This window comes from Salvelinus fontinalis, chromosome 37, assembly GCF_029448725.1.
Source record: "Salvelinus fontinalis isolate EN_2023a chromosome 37, ASM2944872v1, whole genome shotgun sequence".
Classification (NCBI taxonomy): domain Eukaryota; kingdom Metazoa; phylum Chordata; class Actinopteri; order Salmoniformes; family Salmonidae; genus Salvelinus; species Salvelinus fontinalis.
The window spans coordinates 30,726,928-30,750,915 of NC_074701.1; the positions used below are offsets into that span (position 1 = coordinate 30,726,928).

The window sequence follows — 23,988 nt, forward strand, 5'->3', positions numbered from 1 at the left end:
ATGCTATTTCTGACTTCTGTTGACTCCACAACATGGAGGGTATCTGTATGGCTTGTTTTGGTGCCTGAGCGCTGTAATCAGATTATTGCATGGTGTGCTTTTTCCGTAAAGCTTTTTAGAAATCTGACACAGCGGTTGCATTAAGGAGAAGTATATCTTTAATTCCATTATAACACTTGTATTTTCATCAACATTTATGATGTGTATTTCTGTAAATTGATGTGGCTCTCTGCAAAATCACCAGATGTTTTGGAAGCAAAACATTACTGAACATAACGTGCCAATGTAAACTGCGATTTTTGGATATAAATATGAACTTTATCAAACAAAACATACATGTATTGTGTAACATGAAGTCCTATGAGTGTCATCTGATGAAGATCATCAAAGGTTAGTGATTCATTTTATGTGACTCCTCTCTTTGGCTAGAAAAATGGCTGTGTTTTTCTGTGACTAGGTACTGACCTAACATAATCGCATGGTATGCTTTCGTCGTAAAGCCTTTTTGAAATCGGACACTGTGGTGGGATTAACAACAAGTTTATCTTTAAAATGGTGTATAATACTTGTATGTTAGAGTAATTATAAGATTTGTTTGAATTTGGAGCCCTGCACTTTCACTGGCTGTTGTCAAATCGATCCCGTTAACGGGATTTCATCTATACGAAGTTAAGGTGCTAAAACAGGTGAGATTTATTTTACAGGGCAGGTGATAAAGACAATATCCAGAAGTTGCATTTACAGTTGACAGAAATTAGTTGTCAATAGAAAAAAACTTGCAAAAAGAAACTTACTAGCCCAATCGCAATATATAACCATGACTTGAGGACTAAAGCAAAACACCTCAAACAGGCCCATAAACACATCCGAGTAGGCCTATATGGCAGAGGGTTAAGTTTAGGGTTAGTGGATCGTAGAAATGTTAAGTTAATTGGCCTGAGCATCTACAAACCTAGAATGGCTCAAGTTCTGTAACCCTTAGGACAACAACTTCCTCCAAGCATTTAGTTGTCCCTAAGTGGGACTATCCAAATTAAGGGTTATCAATTTCAGTTCAGCACCCCTAATTCTATAGATACCTGCCTCACACCCCGACCGAGAGCGGCCGTGACTAGACAGTTCAGTACCATCGATCCAACTACACCACCCTAGGTTTACACCAAGAGCATAGGGAGCACTGAATAACACTTTTGGCTGCAGGTTCTTTCAGTTTGTGGTTGAGTGGAAGAACATGAAATGAGAAGAGACATGTTACAATTCAGTTCATGCTGTTATCTTCCAAGTTCAGTTTTTATATTTACTTTAGCACAACTGGAAGGATAACAAATACAAATTATTAGTGCAGGAACAGCATTAACATTTTTAACTTAAATCATTATTTCATCAAGACAATACTTCTCTTAGCAAAAACCAAGGCTTCAGACACCACCTCAGACACCTGCACAGTCCCCTGGGCAGCCACATCTCAAAGGCAATAAGGGTTATAAACAGAGCCGATCACATTGGGAGCCAATCACATTGCGAAATGAATCTATCAGTTAGGAACACTCAATTAGGGCAATAGCATGCAAAGTAATTAACGGCATGTCACCACTGTGGCATTCTCGCCCACTAAGACAAAAGGTGTCCACACATTTGAGTAAATAGAAAAGGCAATGCTAGCACTACAAAAACATGCAAATAAATGTTCACACCAAAAAAATGGCTCAAGTTCTGTCACCCTTAGCACAACACCTTCCTCCAAGCACAACACCTTCCTCCAAGCACAACACCTTCCTCCAAGCACAGCACCTTCCTCCAAGCACAGCACCTTCCTCCAAGCACAGCACCTTCCTCCAAGCACAGCACCTTCCTCCAAGCACAGCACCTTCCTCCAAGCACAGCACCTTCCTCCAAGCACAGCACCTTCCTCCAAGCACAGCACCTTCCTCCAAGCACAACACCTTCCTCCAAGCACAACACCTTCCTCCAAGCACAACACCTTCCTCCAAGCACAACACCTTCCTCCAAGCACAACACCTTCCTCCAAGCACAACACCTTCCTCCAAGCACAACACCTTCCTCCAAGCACAACACCTTCCTCCAAGCACAACACCTTCCTCCAAGCATTTAGTTGTCCCTAAAGTCCATATTGAATGCTCAATAGTTTGACCGGTTGTGCTTCACTCCCTCCTCACCTGTGTACTGAAGCTACTCCTCAAGGTTAGGGCCCATGGAGGCCTCCATACTGTGTTGCTCGCCCACATCTGCAGACCACACCCATAGGCTCCTCTCCAGACCAGGCTTGATTGGCACCAGCAGGTCCGTTTAGCTGCAAGGTGTCCTATCTTGGCCATGCTTGCTGAATCCTAACCGCTCACTAGGAGTGGGACACCTTGTCAGTTGTCCCGCCAGATACGAGGAGGCTTTTAACCGGGCAGTCTCCTCTGGTGCCACCATCTCCAGCTACTAAATAGCATGGTTTGCACACACCAGCACAGCATCCACCCATAGGGCACCTGGGTATTTTAAGAGTCCACCTCAGGAAGTATGCACAAGGGGGGAGGGAGCAGCCAGTTCTCCAGACCTGCAACCACATCAGAAACCTGGAGGAATATGTCAACAGAATGCAAAGGGTAGTGAAGGGACATACACATCATTAACACTGCTTGAAGCCATTCCATGTTATCCACTCAATGCCCAAATCCTGCTGACAACACCAAAATGTCACACCTTGAAGGGGCTGTGACTAGACAGTTCAGTAGCATAGATCCTACTACACCTCGGTTTAGAACACAGGAGACAGGCGTCCATCTTATAAAGACTTCAATTTCATCTTAAACAACCTCCATTATCCATGCGCTCAACAAACGACACCCTACATACACTAGCAAAACCTGAGCATCCACCATGCCTCCAGACTGCATTAACTTCCTGTGAGCAGCCACACAACAAATAACAGTAACAAGGGTTATAAACAGAGCCAATCACATTGCTCCATGAATCAATCAATTAGGAACATTAAATTAGGGCAAAAGCATGCAGAGTAATTAAAGGCATTCATCACACCTGTGACACTTGCCTAAACGTACAATAAGATTAACATACAAATAACATCACATTTAATATAGCATCTCATTTACTGGGACCAAGCTTTTGCTTTATCAGCTTGTACTGTATCTCTGCCTATGATCAATGAGTAATGGTTAACACAATGTTGGAAAATGCTGGTGCATGTGTCCTATCTGACTCTCCAACTTTGTACAACACACATAATGAATGATCAACTGTAAGAAGAGCAGAGGACTAGAGGATTGTCTCTGCAGACAGCATTAGAGGGGGTTGTTGGTTCCTTATTTACAAGAGTTCTGGCAACTCCTAAGTGATTTTCAAAATGAAATTCGACAATGTACTCTCAGAAATCGATGGACTTGGGAAATTCCAAATAATGATTGTCCTGATTTAGGCTTCTCTCGCATGACCCTGCCGTGTCACTTTTTACTGAACAACTTCATAGTGGCCGTGCCCTCTCACCACCTTGTCCTCAGCGCTCTGGATGCTGCCGGCGTAGTTGGGAATCTGACTCAGGAGCAGAGACTGACTGTCAGTTTTCCAGTACAGGAAGATGGGACTCCAAGATCCTGTAAAATGTTCCCAGAGTCACTGTTCCACCTCCTGTCCAACTCCAATGACAGTGACCTAGCTACAGTACAGTCCCCTGTCAGAATGGATGGGCGTATGACAACCTTACCTTCATGTCCACTCTGCCTACAGAGGTAAGGCTCACTTACGGCTCTTTTGCTTTAAAGATGGAACATTTTGATCACTTTGTAGCTGTTCTGTTGTACCCAAGTCTTATTGTTATGATCTCTTTAAAGTGGGACCTTGTTTGCGATAGAAAGAAATGAACAAAGCGACTGCCACCAGTTTCTTCATTGGAGTAATGTGTAGGGCTCCTTTATTCGGTTTCTTCAGTGACAGGTATGCACTAAACAGAACCCTTACTACTTCACACAAACTCACATATACTAACACTACTGATACAACACACAGGTTTCCTGTGGAAAATAGCTGCAAGCTTTAAACAATTGGTGTTCAGGTCCTGTATGGCTCAGTTGATAGAGCATGGCGCTTTTAATGTCAGGGTTCTGGGTACGATTCTCACGAGGGACCAGTATGAAAATGTATGCTTTCTACTGTAAGTCGCTCTGGATAAAAGTATCTGTTAAATATACACATTTTCATGCAGAAATGAAATACTCTGATCATTTCTAAAAGTATGTTTAATAGCATGTTGTTGTCTTTCACTTAGCTGCATTGTGTATAGAAATATTGCAACATTACGTTATGGTATACTGATTATAATGATTCCGTGGTTCATAAGTAGTTTACAATGGTTAGTTAAATAATAATGATTTGTTTATATATATTATATATTGTAACGCTCGTCGTCGTAAGGAAGAGTGGATGTTACGGCTGTCACTCTCCTCATCCTCGGACGAGGTGAGGAGAGAAGGATCTTCAGACCAAAATGCAGCTTGAGGGAAATAAGCCATCTTTTATTTCAAAAAAACGATGATGATGGCAACACGAAAACAAACACTTTAACAAACTTACAAAATAAGAAAACGACACCTGAACATAAACTCACATCACTAAACGTAAACTCACGGACAGGAACAGACTACATCAAAACGCACGAACAGCCAAACAGTCCCGTATGTTAATATACATCGACGACACGAGAGACATCACAGGAGACAACTACTCACAACAAATGAAAGCCTATGGCTACTCTAAATAAGGCTCCCAATCAGAGACAACCGAAATCAGCTGTCTCTAATTGGGAACTCATTCAGGTAACCATAGACTCTCCTAGACAACTAAACATACATAGACAACGCTAGACACATGTACTCAACACAAACCCATATACTACACCAACAACACCTTTACCATAGAAACACCCAAAACCAACAAAACACAAACATTCCCCATGTCACACCCTGACCTAACTAAAATAAAAAAGAAAACAAAGAATACTAAGGCCAGGGCGTGACAGTGGACCAAAGCGCAGCGTGGAAAGTGTTCATGATCTTTATTGTCAAGAATCACTCAAACAAAAATAGCGAATACAAAAACAAAAGCGAACAGCTCCATCAGGCACAAATACTAAACGGAAAACAACACCCCACAAAACCCAAACAGAAAATGACAACTATTATATGATCCCCAATCAGAGACAACGATAGACAGCTGCCTCTGATTGGGAATCACACTAGGCAAAAACAACAAAGAAATAGAAAACATAGATTCTCCCACCCGAGTCACACCTTGACCTAACCAAACATAGAGAATAAATAAGGGTCTCTAAGGTCAGGGCGTGACATATATACTGTTCCAGTCAAAAGTTTGGACACCTACTCATTCCAGGGTTTTTATTTATTTTTACTATTTTCTACATTGTAGAATAATAGTGAAGACATCAAAACTATGAAATAACACATATGGAATCATGTAGTAACCAAAAGAAAAAAGTGTTACATGTAGCCACTCTTTGCCTTGATGACAGCTTTGCACACTCTTGGCATTCTCTCAACCAGCTTCATGGGGTAGTCACCTAGAATGCATTTCAATTAACAGGTGTGCCTTGTTAAAAGTTCATTTGAGGAATTTCGTTCCTTCTTAATGCGTTTGAGCCAATAAGTTGTGTTGTGACAAGGTAAGGGTGGTATACAGAAGATAGCCCTATTTGGTCAAAGACCAAGTCCATATTATGGCAAGAACAACTCAAATAAGCAAAGAGAAACGACAGTCCATCATTACTTTAAGACATGAAGATCAGTCGATCTGGAAAATTTCAAGAACTTTGAAAGTTTCTTCAATTGCAGTCACAAAAACCATCAAGTGCTATGATGAAACTAGCTCTCGTGAGGACCGCCACAGGAAAGGAAGACCCGAGTTAACTCTGCTGCAGAGGATAAGTTCATTAGAGTTAACTGTACCTCAGATTGCAGCCCAAATAAATAACAGACACATCTCAACATCAACTGTTCAGAGGAGACTGCGTGAATCAGGCCGTCATGGTTGAATTGCTGCAAAGAAACCACTACCAAAGGACACCCATATTAAGAAGAGACTTGTTTGGGCCAAGAAACACGAGCAATGGACATTAGAATGGTGGAAATCTGACCTTTGGCTAATGAGTCCAAATTTGAGATTTTTGGTTCCAACCACCGTGTCTTTATGAGAAGCAGAGTAGGTGAACGGATGATCTCTGCATGTGTGGTTCCCACCATGAAGCATGGAGGAGGAGGTGTGATGGTGTGGCGGTGCTTTGCTGGTGACACAGTCTGATTTATTTAGAATTCAAGTCACACTTAACCAGCATGGCTACCACAGCATTCTGCAGCGATACGCCATCCCATCTGGTTTGCGCTTAGTGGTACTATAATTTGTTTTTCAACAGGACAATGACCCAGCACACCTCCAGGCTGTGTAAGGGCTATTTGACCAAGAAGGAGAGTGATGAAGTGCTGCATCAGATGACCTGGCCTCCACAATCACATGACCTCTACCCAATTGAGATGGTTTGGGATGAGTTGGACCGCAGAGTGAAGGAAAAGCAGTCAACAAGTGTTCAGCATATGTGGGAACTCCTTCAAGACTGTTGGAAAAGCATTGTTCATGAAGCTGGTTGAGAAAATGCCAAGAGTGTGCAAAGCTGTCATCAGGCAAAGGGTGGCTACTTTGAAAAATCTAAAATCTAAATTATATTAGGATTTTTTAAACACTTTTTTTGGTTACTACACGATTCCATATGTGTTATTTCATAGTTCTGATGTCTTCACTATTATTCTACAAAGTAGAAAATAGTAAAACTATAAAAAAAAACATTGAATGAGTAGCTGTGTCCAAACTTCTGACTGGTACTGTATATGCATATATTAAATGTATATATATATACATACAGTGGGGAGAACAAGTATTTGATACACTGCCGATTTTTGCAGGTTTTCCTACTTACAAAGCATGTAGAGGTCTGAATTTTTTTATCATAGGTACACTCAACTGTGAGATATGGAATCTAAAACAAAAATCTAGAAAATCACATTGTATGATTTTTAAGTAATTAATTTGCATTTTATTGCATGACATAAGTATTTGATACATCAGAAAAGCAAAACTTAATATTTGGTACAAAAACCTTTGTTTGCAATTACAGAGATCATACGTTTCCTGTAGTTCTTGACCAGATTTGCACACACTGCAGCAGGGATTTTGGCCCACTCCTCCATACAGACCTTCTCCAGAGATCCTTCAGGTTTCGGGGCTGTTGCTTGGCAATACGGACTTTCAGTAAGTAAGTAAGTAAGTAAGTAAGTAAGTAAGTAAGCTTACTTTATACAAGAACTATTTAAAAAGTCAGTTCCAATACACTGGGATTTAATACATTATTCATATAAAAAGGTTGATGACTGATTTAGTGATATATTGCATGACTCGGGGATCTGTTATGTTAATTAATGCTGAAGCTTCTTGGAATTTTCAGCTTGTTCTTTCTTATATTAATCTTGTTCTTTCTTATATTCATCTTGTTCTTTGTTCTATTCATCTTGTACTTTGTTCTATTCAGCTTGTTCTTTGTTCTATTCAGCTTGTTCTATTCAGCTTGCTCTTTGTTCTATTCAGCTTGCTCTTTGTTCTATTCAGCTTGCTCTTTGTTCTATTCAGCTTGCACTTTGTTCTATTCAGCTTGCTCTTTGGTCTATTCAGCTTGTTCTTTGTTCTATTCAGCTTGTCCTTTGTTCTATTCAGCTTGCTCTTTGTTCTATTCAGCTTGTACTTTGTTCTATTCAGCTTGCTCTTTGTTCTATTCAGCTTGCTCTTTGTTCTATTCAGCTTGAACTTTGTTCTATTCAGCTTGCTCTTTGTTCTATTCAGCTTGTTCTTTGTTCTATTCAGCTTGTTCTTTGTTCTATTCAGCTTGCTCTTTGTTCTATTCAGCTTGTTCTATTCAGCTTGCTCTTTGTTCTATTCAGTTTGTTCTTTGTTCTATTCAGCTTGTTCTTTGTTCTATTCAGCTTGTTATTTGTTCTATTCAGCTTGTTCTTTGTTCTATTCAGCTTGTTCTTTGTTCTATTCAGCTTGTACTTTGTTCTATTCAGCTTGCTCTTTGTTCTATTCAGCTTGTTCTTTGTTCTATTCAGCTTGTTCTTTGTTCTATTCAGCTTGTTCTTTGTTCTATTCAGCTTGCTCTTTGTTCTATTCAGCGTGTACTTTGTTCTATTCAGCTAGTACTTTGTTCTATTCAGCTTGCTCTTTGTTCTATTCAGCTTGTTCTTTGTTCTATTCAGCTTGTTCTTTGTTCTATTCAGCTTGCTCTTTGTTCTATTCAGCTTGTTCTTTGTTCTATTCAGCTTGTTCTTTGTTCTATTCAGCTTGCTCTTTGTTCTATTCAGCTTGCTCTTTGTTCTATTCAGCTTGCTCTTTGTTCTATTCAGCTTGTTCTTTGTTCTATTCAGCTTGCTCTTTGTTCTATTCAGCTTGTTCTTTGTTCTATTCAGCTTGTTCTTTGTTCTATTCAGCTTGTTCTATTCAGCTTGTTCTCTTCAGCTTGTACTTTGTTCTATTCAGCTTGCACTTCGTTCTATTCAGCTTGTTCTTTGTTCTTTTCAGCTTGTTCTTTCTTATATTCATCTTGTACTTTGTTCTATTCAGCTTGTTCTCTTCAGCTTGTTCTTTGTTCTATTCAGCTTGTACTTTGTTCTATTCATCTTGCTCTTTGTTCTATTCAGCTTGTACTTTGTTCTATTCAGCTTGTTCTTTGTTCTCTTCAGCTTGTTCTTTGTTCTATTCAGCTTGTACTTTGTTCTATTCATCTTGCTCTTTGTTCTATTCAGCTTGTACTTTGTTCTATTCAGCTTGTTCTTTGTTCTATTCAGCTTGCTCTTTGTTCTATTCAGCTTGCACTTTGTTCTATTCAGCTTGCTCTTTGTTCTATTCAGCTTGTTCTTTGTTCTATTCAGCTTGTACTTTGTTCTATTCATCTTGCTCTTTGTTCTATTCAGCTTGTTCTTTGTTCTATTCAGCTTGTACTTTGTTCTATTCATCTTGCTCGTTGTTCTATTCAGCTTGCACTTTGTTCTATTCAGCTTGCTCTTTGTTCTATTCAGCTTGTTCTTTGTTCTATTCAGCTTGTACTTTGTTCTATTCATCTTGCTCTTTGTTCTATTCAGCTTGCACTTTGTTCTATTCAGCTTGCTCTTTGTTCTATTCAGCTTGTTCTTTGTTCTATTCAGCTTGTACTTTGTTCTATTCAGCTTGCACTTTGTTCTATTCAGCTTGTACTTTGTTCTATTCAGCTTGTTCTTTGTTCTATTCAGCTTGTTCTTTGTTCTATTCAGCTTGCACTTTGTTCTATTCAGCTTGTTCTTTGTTCTATTCAGCTTGTTCTTTGTTCTATTCAGCTTGTTCTTTGTTCTATTCAGCTTGTTCTTTGTTCTATTCAGCTTGTTCTTTGTTCTATTCAGCTTGTTCTTTGTTCTATTCAGCTTGTTCTTTGTTCTATTCAGCTTGTTCTTTGTTCTATTCAGCTTGTTCTTTGTTCTATTCAGCTTGTTCTTTGTTCTATTCAGCTTGTACTTTGTTCTATTCAGCTTGTTCTTTGTTCTATTCAGCTTGCACTTTGTTCTATTCAGCTTGCACTTTGTTCTATTCAGCTTGTTCTTTGTTCTATTCAGCTTGTACTTTGTTCTTTTCAGCTAGCTCTTTGTTCTATTCAGCTTGTACTTTGTTCTATTTAGCTTGCTCTTTGTTCTATTCAGATTTCTCTTTGTTCTATTCAGCTTGTACTTTGTTCTATTCAGCTTGCACTTTGTTCTATTCAGCTAGCTCTTTGTTCTATTCAGCTTGTACTTTGTTCTATTCAGCTTGCTCTTTGTTCTATTCAGCTTGTACTTTGTTCTATTCAGCTTGTTCTTTGTACTATTCAGCTTGCTCTTTGTTCTATTCAGCTTGTACTTTGTTCTATTCAGCTTGCTCTTTTTTTCTATTCAGCTTGCTCGTTGTTCTATTCAGCTTGCTCTTTGTTCTATTCAGCTTGTTCTTTGTTCTATTCAGCTTGTTCTTTGTTCTATTCAGCTTGTTCTATTCAGCTTGTTCTATTCAGCTTGTTCTATTCAGCTTGTACTTTGTTCTATTCAGCTTGTTCTATTCAGCTTGTACTTTGTTCTATTCAGCTTGCATTTTGTTCTATTCAGCTTGTTCTTTGTTCTATTCACCTTGCTCTTTGTTCTATTCAGCTTGCATTTTGTTCTATTCAGCTTGTTCTTTGTTCTATTCACCTTGCTCTTTGTTCTATTCAGCTTGCATTTTGTTCTATTCAGCTTGTTCTTTGTTCTATTCACCTTGCTCTTTGTTCTATTCAGCTTGCACTTTGTTCTATTCAGCTTGTACTTTGTTCTATTCAGCTTGCATTTTGTTCTATTCAGCTTGTTCTTTGTTCTATTCACCTTGCTCTTTGTTCTATTCAGCTTGCATTTTGTTCTATTCAGCTTGTTCTTTGTTCTATTCACCTTGCTCTTTGTTCTATTCAGCTTGCACTTTGTTCTATTCAGATTGTGCTTCGTTCTATTCAGCTTGTACTTTGTTCTATTCAGCTTGTTCTTTGTTCTATTCAGCTTGCACTTTGTTCTATTCAGCTTGTTCTTTGTTCTATTCAGCTTGTTCTTTGTTCTATTCAGCTTGCACTTTGTTCTATTCAGCTTGTTCTTTGTTCTATTCAGCTTGTTCTTTGTTCTATTCAGCTTGTACTTTGTTCTATTCAGCTTGCACTTTGTTCTATTCAGATTGTGCTTTGTTCTATTCAGCTTGTTCTTTGTTCTATTCAGCTTGTTCTTTGTTCTATTCAGCTTGCACTTTGTTCTATTCAGCTTGCTCTTTGTTCTATTCAGCTTGTACTTTGTTCTATTCAGCTTGCACTTTGTTCTATTCAGCTTGCTCTTTGTTCTATTCAGCTTGTTCTTTGTTCTATTCAGCTTGTTCTATTCAGCTTGTTCTTTGTTCTATTCAGCTTGTTCTATTCAGCTATTCAGTTGTTCTTTGTTCTACATTTAAAGGAGCAGCATGCTTAGAAACTCCTAAAATGTCTTAGTGCTGCTTCTTACTTTATCATATTCCATTGGGACATCTATTGGGACATCCATTGTCATTTGACACTAGTTGCTAGTTATAATGTCACATGTATAACCTGTTGCATTTTGTTTTTCTTTTCTTAAGTTTCTTATTTTATGTGACCTGTAGATATGGAGTTGTGTTCACATATTACTGAATCAGCCTGGGTTTGGCATGAACGTCTACTTCACACAGCTCATATATGTTGCCATTGAGATGCCTGGAAAGATTGCAGTCTATCACTTCTTGAACAAGATTGGCAGAAAACCTGGAAAAGTTGGGACACTGCTTTTGATTGGAGCCTGTGTCTTCATCAACATATTTGCTCTTCAAGGTATTTGTTGTTTTCTAAAATATATTGTTAGCAAATAATGTATTATTCGACTTTGCAACAATGCGCTACATTGCTAGATTTGACTTCACTTTACGTTCCTACTTACTTACTTACATACCTTTGAGTTCCTTGTGGAACTTAGGCCACCGACACAGTTTGTTTTCTCTTTCTGCACTTGCATTTTGAGCCCTGTGTATTATTTGTCAGTTGTTAGCCTTAGATTCAGTCATCCATGTTTTCATATCTTCACTCAGGTACAGTGCATTTGGAAAGTATTCAGACCCCATCACTTTTTCCACATTTTGTTACGTTACAGCCTTATTCTAAAGTGGATTAAACAATTGTTTTTCCACATCAATCTACACAATACCTTATAATGACAAATGTATAAAAAAGAAAAACAGAAATACCTTATTTACATAAGTATTCAGACCCTTTGCTATGATTCTCGAAATTGAGCTCAGGTGCATCCTGTTTCCATTGATCATCCTTGAGATGTTTCTTCAACTTGATTAGAGTCCACCTGTGGTAAATTAAATTGATTGGACAAGATTTGGAAAGGCACACACCTGTCTATATAAGGTCACACAGTTGACAGTGCATGTCAGAGAAGAAAACCAAGCCATGAGGTCAAAGGAATTTTCCGTAGAGCTCTGAGACAGGATTGTGTTGAGGCACAGCTCTGGGGAAGAGTACCAAAACATTTCTGCAGCATTGAAGGACACCAATAACACAGTGGCCTCCATCATTCTTAAATGGAAGAAGCTTGGAACCACCAAGACTCTTCCTTGAGCTGGCCACCCGGCAAAACTGAGCAATCGGGGGAGAAGGGCCTTAGTCAGGGGGATGACCAAGAACCCGATGGTCACTGTGACAGAACTCTAGACTTCCTCTGTGCAGATGGGAGAACCTTCCAGAATGACAACCAGCGCTCCAACAATCTGGCCTTTATGGTAGAGTGGCCAGACGGAAGCCACTCCTCAGTAAAAGGCACATGACAGCCCGCTTGGAGTTTGAGAAAAATGCACCTAAAGGACTCTAAAACCATGAGAAACAAGATTATCTGATCTGATGAAACCAGGATTGAACTCTATGGCCTGAATGCCAAGCGTCACGTCTGGAGAAAACCAGGCACCACTCATCACTTGGTCAAAACCATCCCCACGGTGAAGCATGGTGGTGGTAGCATCATGTTGTGGGGATGTTTTTCAGCGGCAGGGACTGGAAGACTAGTCAGGATCAAGAGAAAGATGAACGGAGAAAAGTGCAGAGAGATCCTTTATGAAAACCTGCTCCAGAGTGCTCAGGACCTCAGACTGGGGCGAAGGTTCACTTTCCAATAGGACAACGACTTTAAGCACACAGCCAAGACAACGCAGGAGTGGCTTTGGGACAAGTCTCTGTATGTCCTTGGGTGGCCCGGCCAGAGCCCGGACTTGAACTCAATATAACATCTCTGAAGAGACCTGAAAATAGCTGTGCTGTGATTCTCTCCAACCAACCTGACAGAGCTTGAGAGGATCTGGAGAGAAGAATGGGAGAAACTCTCAAAATACAGTTGTACCAAGCTTGTAGCGTCATACCCAAGAAAGAACTGAGTAAAGGGTATGAATACTTATTTAAATGGGATATTTCAGTTTTTTATTTTTAATACATTTGCAAAGATAAAAAAAACAGTTTTTGCTTTGTCATTATGGGTTATTGTGTGTAAATCAATGATGGGAAAAAAACATTTAATCCATTCTAGAGTAAGGCTGTAACGTAACAAAATGTGGAAAAAGTTAAGGGGTCTGAATACTTCCGAATGCACTGTATGTGGGTGTTTCGTACCATCATGGGTCTTTTTGGGAAAAGCCTGTCAGAAACTGTAACATCTGCTTCCAACTCACACTCTCAAACATGTAGATCCCCTGAATGGGAAATTCTGCCTGCCCCTGGACCCAGCTACCCGTCTCCTCCTGTGTATGACCTTCTGCCTTCCCCTGGACCCAGCTACCCGCCTCCTCCTGTGTATGACCTTCTGCCTTCCCCTGGACCCAGCTACCCGCCTCCTCCTGTGTATGACCTTCTGCCTTCCCCTGGAACCAGCTACCCGCCTCCTCCTGTGTATGACCTTCTGCCTTCCCCTGGACCCAGCTACCCGCCTCCTCCTGTGTATGACCTTCTGCCTTCCCCTGGAACCAGCTACCCGCCTCCTCCTGTGTATGACCTTCTGCCTTCCCCTGGAACCAGCTACCCGCCTCCTCCTGTGTATGACCTTCTGCCTGCCCCTGGACCCAGCTACCCACCTCCTCCTGTGTATGACCTTCTGCCTTCCCCTGGACCCAGCTACCCGCCTCCTCCTGTGTATGACCTTCTGCCTTCCCCTGGAACCAGCTACCCGCCTCCTCCTGTGTATGACCTTCTGCCTGCCCCTGGACCCAGCTACCCACCTCCTCCTGTGTATGACCTTCTGCCTGCCCCTGGACCCAGCTACCCACCTCCTCCTGTGTATGACCTTCTGCCTGCCCCTGGACCCAGCTACCCACCTCCTCCTGTGTATGACCTTCTGCCTGCCCCTGGACCCAGCTACCCACCTCCTCCTGTGATCATTTACAAAGAAACCTGTTGCACCCTATGCTTGAAACCAGCTCTCTGTCTCCCATCGTATTCATTACAGAAGCGTCCTTCACAATAATGTTCCTTTATACCACTGAGCTCTACCCAACAGTAGTTCGGTGAGTGACCAATAAACTACCATATCACATTTGTTCACTTAATGTAATGAGTCCTTCGGTCTATTCAGTGAGGTGAAACGTTATTCACAATGTTGCAGATAGAAATGTAACAAGACAATCAACTCTGTTCTAAAGAATACATTTATATCTGAATGTTTTGTAACGTTGTTTGTTGCCCTCCTGAGATGGACCCCTTTTGGGTTATGGTGTTCATAGAAACAGAGACCTAATATCGAGACTTGTTCATCGGGTTGCTCTTTATAGTGGCCTCTTTATAACACATATTGTTGACAAGAAGTTTCAAAGTACGTCATGCTGCTACATAATAATGTGGTTTTTTTTCTCACAGATCTCTCCTCTTGCACCTTAAATAACTTGTTAGTTTGGTCCCTCATGCAGAGCGGCGTTGACTACATCTCGTTTGTGGGTCGACTGGGCGTGTCCATCGCTCCCTCTTGTTGCACTATTGGATATTTGGGAGGTCCTTCCTGCTGTAATATATAGCTTGGTGATTGTTGGTACCAGACTAGTGGCTTTGCTCCTCCCAGAAACACTCAATGTTCGCCTGCCAGAGTTCATAAGGTCACCAAGGTAGAGGAGGAATTGTATTTGCTAACACTGTATTTAAAGCCTCCAGCTATATTATTGATTGATTGATGATTTTATTATGATTTATTGATTGATGATTGCTCTTTGTTTTACAGCCCATATGGGCTTATAGGACAATATTCATCAAGTACTTAAATTGTACATTTATGATGCAGTTATATGATGCATTGTAAGACTTGTCATGAGCCTGGTTATAAGACATTATAAAGGCTCATACATGCTTATAACAAGATATTTAAAAAATGAGACCAAGATGCTTTAAATTAAGGTCTTTAATCCAGTATTAAATCAGTATTCATAATTGGACGAATGGCCATCTAACATCTAATTGCACCTTTCCTCCTTTGCAGAGCGAAACTGAATGGATAGTGCCATTCCACTGAATCACTTCTGATGAAAACAGAAATGGAACAGTTGAAGTTGCACGAATCCACACAGAGGTTCTATTAAATTACAAAGAGATTCTATAATTCTATGTGAATCCATGTCACTCAGAGAAACAGTAGTTTTAAAGCAAGTGCATGAAATATGAACATAGAGCAGAATATCTAGCCAGAAGATAATGGATGGACCAAAGCATAGATGCACTAGAGCCCTACTAAAGTAACCAAAACAACAACTATATAATCATTTTTATTTTACCAGGTAAGTTGACTGAGAACACATTCTCATTTGCAGCAACGACCTGGGGAATAGTTACAGGGGAGAGGAGGGGGATGAATGAGCCAATTGTAAACTGGGGATTATTAGGTGACCATGATGGTTTGAGGGCCAGATTGGGAATTTAGCCAGGACACCGGGGTTAACACCCCTACTCTTACGATAAGTGCCATGGGATCTTTAATGACCTCAGAGAGTCAGGACACCCGTTTAACATCCCATCCGAAAGACGGCACCCTATACAGGACAGTGTCCCCAATCACTGCCCTGGGGCATTGGGATATTTTTTAGACCAGAGGAAAGAGTGCCTCCTACTGGCCCTACAACACCACTTCCAGCAGCATCTGGTCTCCCATCCAGGGACTGACCAGGACCAACCCTGCTTAGCTTCAGAAGCAAGCCAGCAGTGGTATGCAGGGTAGTATGCTGCTTTAAGTAACACGCTTGACAAAAGTTATTGTTAACCTGGTTATTACACGGTGAAAGAGCATTGTAAAATTAATTGTAGTCTGTTTTTCTCACACGGTCATCAATTAATCTACTGTTTTGTTCTTCATAAATACTGGTGTTGGTATGTCTTCCTGTGTGGCTTGGCAATAAACCCATGTTCTATAGATCTGTTTCCTCTGCTGAGTTACCCTAAGGTTTAGGGTTAGTTCCTTCCTCTTAAACCGCTGTCACGAGCTGGAACTTGTGTTTTCCATCAGATAAATACCTTTATTGTGGTGGCATGTTCAATAGAACATACTATGTAAAACACTGTGAAGCATTTCAGTATATCTAGCCTTCGTCTCATTTCAGTATATCTAGCCTTCGTCTCATTTCAGTATATCTAGCCTTCGTCTCGTTTCAGTATATCTAGCCTTCGTCTCATTTCAGTATATCTAGCCTTCGTCTCGTTTCAGTATATCTAGCCTTCGTCTCGTTTCAGTATATCTAGCCTTCGTCTCGTTTCAGTATATCTAGCCTTCGTCTCATTTCAGTATATCTAGCCTTCGTCTCATTTCAGTATATCTAGCCTTTGTCTCGTTTCAGTATATCTAGCCTTTGTCTCGTTTCAGTATATCTAGCCTTCGTCTCATTTCATTATATCTAGCCTTCGTCTCGTTTCAGTATATCTAGCCTTTGTCTCGTTTCAGTATATCTAGCCTTTGTCTCGTTTCAGTATATCTAGCCTTTGTCTCGTTTCAGTATATCTAGCCTTCGTCTCGTTTCAGTATATCTAGCCTTCGTCTCGTTTCAGTATATCTAGCCTTTGTCTCGTTTCAGTATATCTAGCCTTCGACTATTTTCGCTTTTTTTCTACAAACTTGTGTGGGAACTAGCCTGGGTGCCAGCCTGTTGGTACCATCATGCTATCAAGTCCTTGTCACCCACCCATTGTCATGGTACAATGTATGTTTGGCTTGACAATGAGTGATGGAGTTGGCAAAAGCACAAACATCACGTCCTATTCTCATTTTGAACTTAGACATGTTAACATGTTATTGAATTCTAGAAAGTTTGAAATTGTGAAATCTTCTTTAGTTGCTCAAGCAACTCCTTTCTGTCAATGTGTCACCAATTAATGTAGATGAAGGCATTCTTCCACAAACAAAAGAGGTTTAAGTGGTTTTGCACTGTCAAAGATTGATCAATTTCACATGGTTTACCTAACAATGAGACAATGGGACCAACAGACAACCTTTAGACTTGGTGAAAGATTATGACATATTTTTTGGGGATTCAACGTTAGTGAATGAGAGAGGGATTGCTGTTGATATTACGAGTCTGTGGACAAGAAGTCTGTGTGGACCAAGTGGAAGACGAAGATGAAGTTCGAACACCTACTCTCGGTTGTCAATGGATTTGGACGGTTCCAGATGATGATCATTATCATCAGCTTTATTGGTCGATTCACCCTGCCGTGTCACTTCCTGCTGAACAACTTCATAGCAGCTGTGCCCTCTCACCACTGTGACCTCAGCGCTCTGGATGATGGCGGCCTCTTTGGGAATCTGACTCAGGAGCAGAGACTGACTGTCAGCGTTCCAGTACAGGAAGATGGAACTCCAAGCTCCTGTAAGATGTTCCCAGAGCCCCAGTTCCAGCTCCTTTCCAGCTCCAATGACAGTGACCTAGTTACAGTCCCCTGTCAGAATGGATGGGCATATGACAACAGCACCTTCAAATCCACTCTGGCTACAGAGGTATGTCTTTCTGTCTGTTTGTCACTAGACTATAGAAGTCGAAAGGTCATGTTGTAGTCATTGAATGTCTCATTGAATGAAAAGTAATGTTGTAGTCATTGAATGTCATTATTTGACCACTACAGATGTTGCATATAATTGAAGTGTTATTCGTACTTTCAAAGCATATTTGAATATTGTTGCATTGCTAGCTACTCAATGAAAGTTTTTCACAAAAGGAAAGTAGAGAGGCCGTTCTCATTTATACATTGAAGGAGTTTATTCTTAATTCCACCTCTCTCATCAGTGGGACTTGGTGTGTGACCAGAAAGGGCAAAATAAGGCGACAACAACCATCTTCTTCATAGGAGTGATGTTCGGAGCTATGACCTTTGGAAGCCTGAGTGACAGGTAAGTTATTTATTCATTCACAGACAGTAGATTTTAGAGTCACCTTTAACCTAATCTCTTATATATAGATGCATGTATCAGAACTGCTATGGTAGTGTCTGTCAACAGACTATGGGATGCTACGATTGTCATTGATCATTTCGACAAATCACGATTTTGCGGGTGTTAGTATGTTTTGGCCCATAGCCTTGTTTCTTTTTGACCATTTGAATAGAATACTGTTGCAGTGAGGCACTTAATTGTTACCCAATAATGGTTTGATATTGATATAAGAACTGCTGCATTTGGACTTTAACATTTTTAAATCAATCAAATTAAGAGGAATTTTGTATTTGTATTCTCTCTACATTATCTTTCTAATCGAAAAATGGGAACTGCCTCACGCTACAGAAACAGGAGATAGGCCCCTGCCCTATGGGCCGTTCTGGTTTCGGATAAGGCTACTTAATGTACAGATGTAGGATCTTAATTTGAGCCAGTTTGCTATAGAAAATAATCCTGCAGCAACAGGAAATGTGAATTATTATGTGGATTAGAATTAATGGACATTTTTGTAGGGGTTGATCCTTTTTTTGTAAAGGAAAATCAAGTCTGAAAGTGGAAATTACAAATATCAAAAGCCTTTTTATACCTCAAATACACTACACGTTTTACATTTTCTGATCAAATTAAGATCCTACATCTGTATGTAGATGTTTCTGTTCACCTTCTCTTCACATGTTATCTTTTTTCTCTAGGTTTGGTAGGAAGCCCATGCTCCTGGTGTCCTATATCTCTGGCATGCTGTTTGGTTTTGCCAGTGCTTTCTCCACTTCCTTCATCATGTTCGCTGTGCTCAGGTTCTTCACTGGGTTCGGCATCACCGGCATCGTCATCGTCTCATCAGTACTCAGTGATTATACACATGCACACAGGCACACACACACACACACACACTCAAATATGAAGCCCACCCACTAGACAAATACAGATAACCCACGTTGCACCCCAGACACTACCCTGTCCTCATCTGGGGTTGTGTTGTGGTGTTGTCCCATCTCTTCAGGTGTGGAGTGGGTGGACATTGAGCACAGAAAGCTGGTGGGAGTGATTGACAGCCTGTCTTGGACGTTTGGTTACTGCATGATTCCAGCCATAGCCTACTGTGTGACCGACTGGAGACAGCTGACCATAGCGGTCACCTCACCTCTTGCTCTAGCCATACTCACCTGGAGGTTAGAGGGAGGGAGGGTCTGACTGATGGACTGACAAAAAAAGGAATGGACAGTTAACCGTTGCTATGTAATTGTGAATGACATCTTTACCTCCTCCAATAGGTGGATTCCTGAGTCAGCCAGGTGGCTTATAGCCAATGGGAAGTTTGAGAAAGCTAACTTTTATTTGCAACAATGTGCCCAGATGAACCAGAAGGAGGAGTTTGGATCCAAAATCACACCAGAGGTAAGCGAATATCAGGATCAGGAAGTTTAAGCAATATCATAATTCCTTCACCTTTCCTTCTAGCCTAGTCCCAGATCTGTTTGTGCTGTCTTGCTAACTCCTAAGTCAGAGTTGGCAAGACAGCACAAACAGATCTGGGACCAGGTTACTTTCCCTCTGAAAGGCTGGGTGTGATTTTTGCCATATTGCTTATACTTATCCAATAGGTTCAGACGTATACGAGTGCCTAGGTGGTGGAGTCTAGGGATTAGGGGTTGATTTGGGATTCAGCAACTGATACGCCTCTATTTTTCTCCCCACCAGACTCTGTCCAGTATCATTGTGACAGAGAGAAAAGACAGAACTCACTCCTACCTGGACTTGGTCAGGACACCAAAGATGAGGAGGCTGGCTCTACTAACAGGCATAGTGTGGTGAGTATCCCCTCTCTCATGATGTCTGTTACAAGTCGCTTTAGTAGATGCATGTTCATCAAGTCTGGCTGTACATAACAATGTAAGAGTAATGTAAGAATTTATTGATGAATTCAAGAAAATATCATGAAATGTCAACTTTTAGCTCAACTCAAACTGTCACGACACATGACATCAGTCTACACAGTTTAACAACACCAACAATGCCAACCTGATTTCTCCTACCGAAGGTATGGTGTGGCGTCAACATTTTATGGCATTAGCTTCAACATTACTGGATTTGGACTCAACATCTATCTGACCCAGTTTGTGTACGGTGCCATAGAGCTGCCAGCCAAACTATCAGCATACTACCTTCTGGATAAGGTGGGCAGGAGAAACACAGAAGTGGGATCTTTACTAGGAGCTGGAATCTGTCTCGCTATCAACATCTTCATACCCAGAGGTGAGTGCTTTTTTTTTGTTGATTAGGAAGGTGAGCAACTCCGGTCCAGAAGGCAGTATTATCTTTTATAAACTGGGTGGTTTGAGCCCTGAATGCTGATTGGCTGACAGCCGTGGTATATCAGACTGTATACCATGGGTATGACAAAACCATTTATTTTTACTGCTCTAATTATGTTGGTAACCAGTTTATAATAGCAATAAAGCACCTTGGTGTTTGTGGTATGTGGGTTGTATCCAGGATCTCCGCGCTGCATCGTGCTTCAAAACAGCCCTTAGTCGTGGTATGTTGGCCATTTACCCCACCCCCTCGGGCCTTATTGCTTAAATATAGGACTTGTCATATAAAAAACTGGGGTTGGCAGCAGGGGCTGCAGTGTGTGCAGGCTTTTGTTTCAGTGCAGCACTAACATACTAACATACTACCTGATTCAACAAATAGCTCAATTGAAGACCATGCTTAGTTGAATCAGGTGTGTAGCTGGGGTGGAACATACCCTGGCACTTACTAGATCACAACTCTACGGGAGTAATCGCAACTCAACAGGAGTAAGCACGACTCTACGGGAGTAAATGCAACTCTACAGGAGTAATCGCAACTCAACAGGAGTAAGCACGACTCTACAGGAGTAAATGCAACTCTACAGGAGTAATCGCAACTCTACAGGAGTAAGCACGACTCTACAGGAGTAAATGCAACTCTACAGGAGTAATCGCAACTCTACAGGAGTAAGCACGACTCTACAGGATGTAAATGCAACTCTACAGGAGTAATCGCAACTCAACAGGAGTAAGCACGACTCTACAGGAGTAAATGCAACTCTACAGGAGTAATCGCAACTCTACAGGAGTAATCGCAACTCTACAGGAGTAATTGCAACTCTACAGGAGTAATCGCAACTTTTCAGGAGTAATTGCAACTCTACAGGAGTAATCGCGACTCTACAAGAGTTATCGCGACTCTACAGGAGTTATCACGACTCTACAGGAGTCATCACGACTCCACAAGAAATATCACAACACTACAAGAAATATCACAACACTACAAGAAATAGCACAACACTACAAGAAATATCACAACTCTACAGGAATAATCACGACTCTACAGGAATAATCACAACTCTACAGGAGTTATCACGACTCTACAGGAGTCATCACAACTCCACAAGAAATATCACAACACTACAAGAAATAGCACAACACTACAAGAAATATCACAACTCTACAGGAATAATCACGACTCTACAGGAATAATCACAACTCTACAGGAGTTATCACGACTCTACAGGAGTCATCACAACTCCACAAGAAATATCACAACACTACAAGAAATAGCACAACACTACAAGAAATATCACAACTCTACAGGAATATTCACGACTCTAGAGGAATAATCACAACTCTACAGGAGTATTCACAAATCTCTAAGTGTCATCACATCTAGTACTGCTAGGATCTGTTCCAGTCTGTTTCAGTTATTCATGGACTCATCCTCAAGATTTAAATGAGCTGCGTAACTTTGAGTTAAAGGTCATGTTGTTCCCATCCTCTCTTTTAGACATGTCTGTTTTAAGGACGGTGGTGGCGGTGCTGGGGAAGGGTTGCTCGGCAACATCCTTCACAACCGTTGTGTTATACAGCTCTGAGCTGTTCCCTACTGTGGTCAGGTAAGTGATTCTCCTGCCTACTCTCTCTTTAACAAAGGAATATTTGGTGGGGATGTATAGTGTAGTGGTTGCACTGCGGACTCAAAACCACATACCCCTGGCGATGGGGGTTCCCACCTTGGTCATTTTCCTATCTATGCCCCTTTACTTTCAACTTTCCTGTGGAAATGTCATTAAGAATGGAAAAAATACAGAAAGAGATCAGCATCAGGAGATTGGGATTCTGATTTAAAGTGTAACTAAAGTCAAAACGTGTTCTGTGTCTTTCTCTCTGTCTCTCAGGCAGAACGGCATGGGTTACAACTCATCCATGGGTCGTCTGGGAGTGTCTCTGGCCCCTCTGATCCTGCTGCTGGACGAGGTGTGGAGGGACCTTCCACAGGTCCTCCTCTGCTCCATAGCCCTGCTGGCTAGCCTGGTGGCCAGGATGCTGCCGGAGACACGGGGCCGCTGTCTACCAGAGACCATCCAGGACGTCGAGGACGGGCAGAAAGGGTACGATATAGACTCTGATAGCCTCTGTGATACAGACACTTAAGGTTGAATGCAATAGAGCGCATTATAGAGCAGCGCACTTCACCGCTGACAAGGTGCCCAATATGCAGAAATCGTTCCGCCTTTGCGTGGTTGCTAAAATTCTAAAATATTGCCCTATAATTTCAGTTTATGTGACATAACAAGCAATGTAGAGAATCATTGTACCATCTAAACCGCTGTGAAATATACTGTATTTTCAATAACCCATAATATTGTATTTTCTACTTTTTAAAGCTGGTGTACAAAACCTAAAGTAAAAGGACGCAAAAACTAAACTTAAGGAAGGGAAGCATAAACAATTGCGCACATAGAACGGATCTACCACTTATCAGACTTGCTTTCAATGAGAATGACAGGTTTTTAACTTACATTTTTTAAGTGAATTTGGTTGGGTTGCACACAGTGCTTCATATGGCGCCTTTAAAGGCATTTTCCCCAACGTTTGGGGAGATCACATTCATGGTAAACCCTTCGCATGTCGGCTCAAGCGTAAATGACCTTTAAAAGTCTTGTTATGCGCTGCGTTATAGCCTACCTTGGATTGAATCCCAGCCGTAGGCCCAGAACAAGGAACTTGATCTCCATATCATTTCAGGGTAACAATAAAGTTGCTTAGTATAGATTTCAGTCAAAATGGTGAATTAATTTCTTTCTGAACATGATTATTGATAATTATGAATGTCATAGAGCATACCACCAGCATACCGCCAGCAGCATACCACCCTGCATACCACTACTGGCTTGCTTCTGAAGCTAAGCAGGGTTGGTCCTGGTCAGTCCCTGGATGGGAGACCAGATGCTGCTGGAAGTGGTGTTGTAGGGCCAGTAGGAGGCACTCTTTCCTCTGGTCTAAAAAAATATCCCAATGCCCCAGGGCAGTGATTGGGGACACTGCCCTGTGTAGGGTGCTGTCTTTCGGATGGGACATTAAACGGGTGTCCTGACTCTCTGAGGTCATTAAAGATCCCATGGTACTTATCGTAAGAGTAGGGGTGTTAACCCCGGTGTCCTGGCTAAATTCCCAATCTGGCCATCAAACCATCATGGTCACTTAATAATCCCCAGTTTACAATTGGCTCATTCATCCCCCTCCTCTCCCCTGTAACTATTCCCCAGGTCGTTGCTGCAAATGAGAACGTGTTCTCAGTCAACTTACCTGGTAAAATAAAAAAATAGAAAATGTTTTATCAATGATTTGTATATCTATTTCTTTAATGTACTATTCTAGGAAAAGTTTGGCTGGATCCCAAGTTGTGGAAACGACAGATATCCCTCTCAAATCAAAGGACAACGATGAGGTGGAAAATGGATACTAAGATTCTTTCTGTATATATTTTTGATATGCCCAAATGTGCACCCTGTGGAATGCTTTTGACACCTTGTAGATTCCATGCCCAACGAATTCAGGCTGTTCTGAGGGCAAAATGGGTGTAA

At 41.1% G+C, this 23,988-nt stretch overlaps 1 protein-coding gene and 2 pseudogenes across 1 annotated transcript; all 3 read left to right on the forward strand.

Moving 5' to 3' along the window:
• The first annotated feature begins 3,373 nt into the window (after positions 1-3,373).
• LOC129835991 (solute carrier family 22 member 7-like) lies at positions 3,374-4,234 on the forward strand (annotated as a pseudogene).
• A 6,892-nt stretch (positions 4,235-11,126) lies between these two features.
• Positions 11,127-14,800, forward strand: LOC129836502 (solute carrier family 22 member 7-like; annotated as a pseudogene).
• Positions 13,442-23,907, forward strand: LOC129836503 (solute carrier family 22 member 7-like). The gene is made up of 10 exons (XM_055902781.1): positions 13,442-17,663; positions 17,950-18,053; positions 18,791-18,945; positions 19,099-19,267; positions 19,370-19,493; positions 19,797-19,906; positions 20,137-20,351; positions 21,909-22,017; positions 22,300-22,512; positions 23,783-23,907. The coding sequence occupies exons 1-10, from the start codon at positions 17,286-17,288 to the stop codon at positions 23,868-23,870; spliced, it is 1,665 nt and encodes a 554-aa protein (XP_055758756.1). The 5' UTR covers positions 13,442-17,285; the 3' UTR covers positions 23,871-23,907.
• The last annotated feature ends 81 nt before the right edge of the window (positions 23,908-23,988 follow it).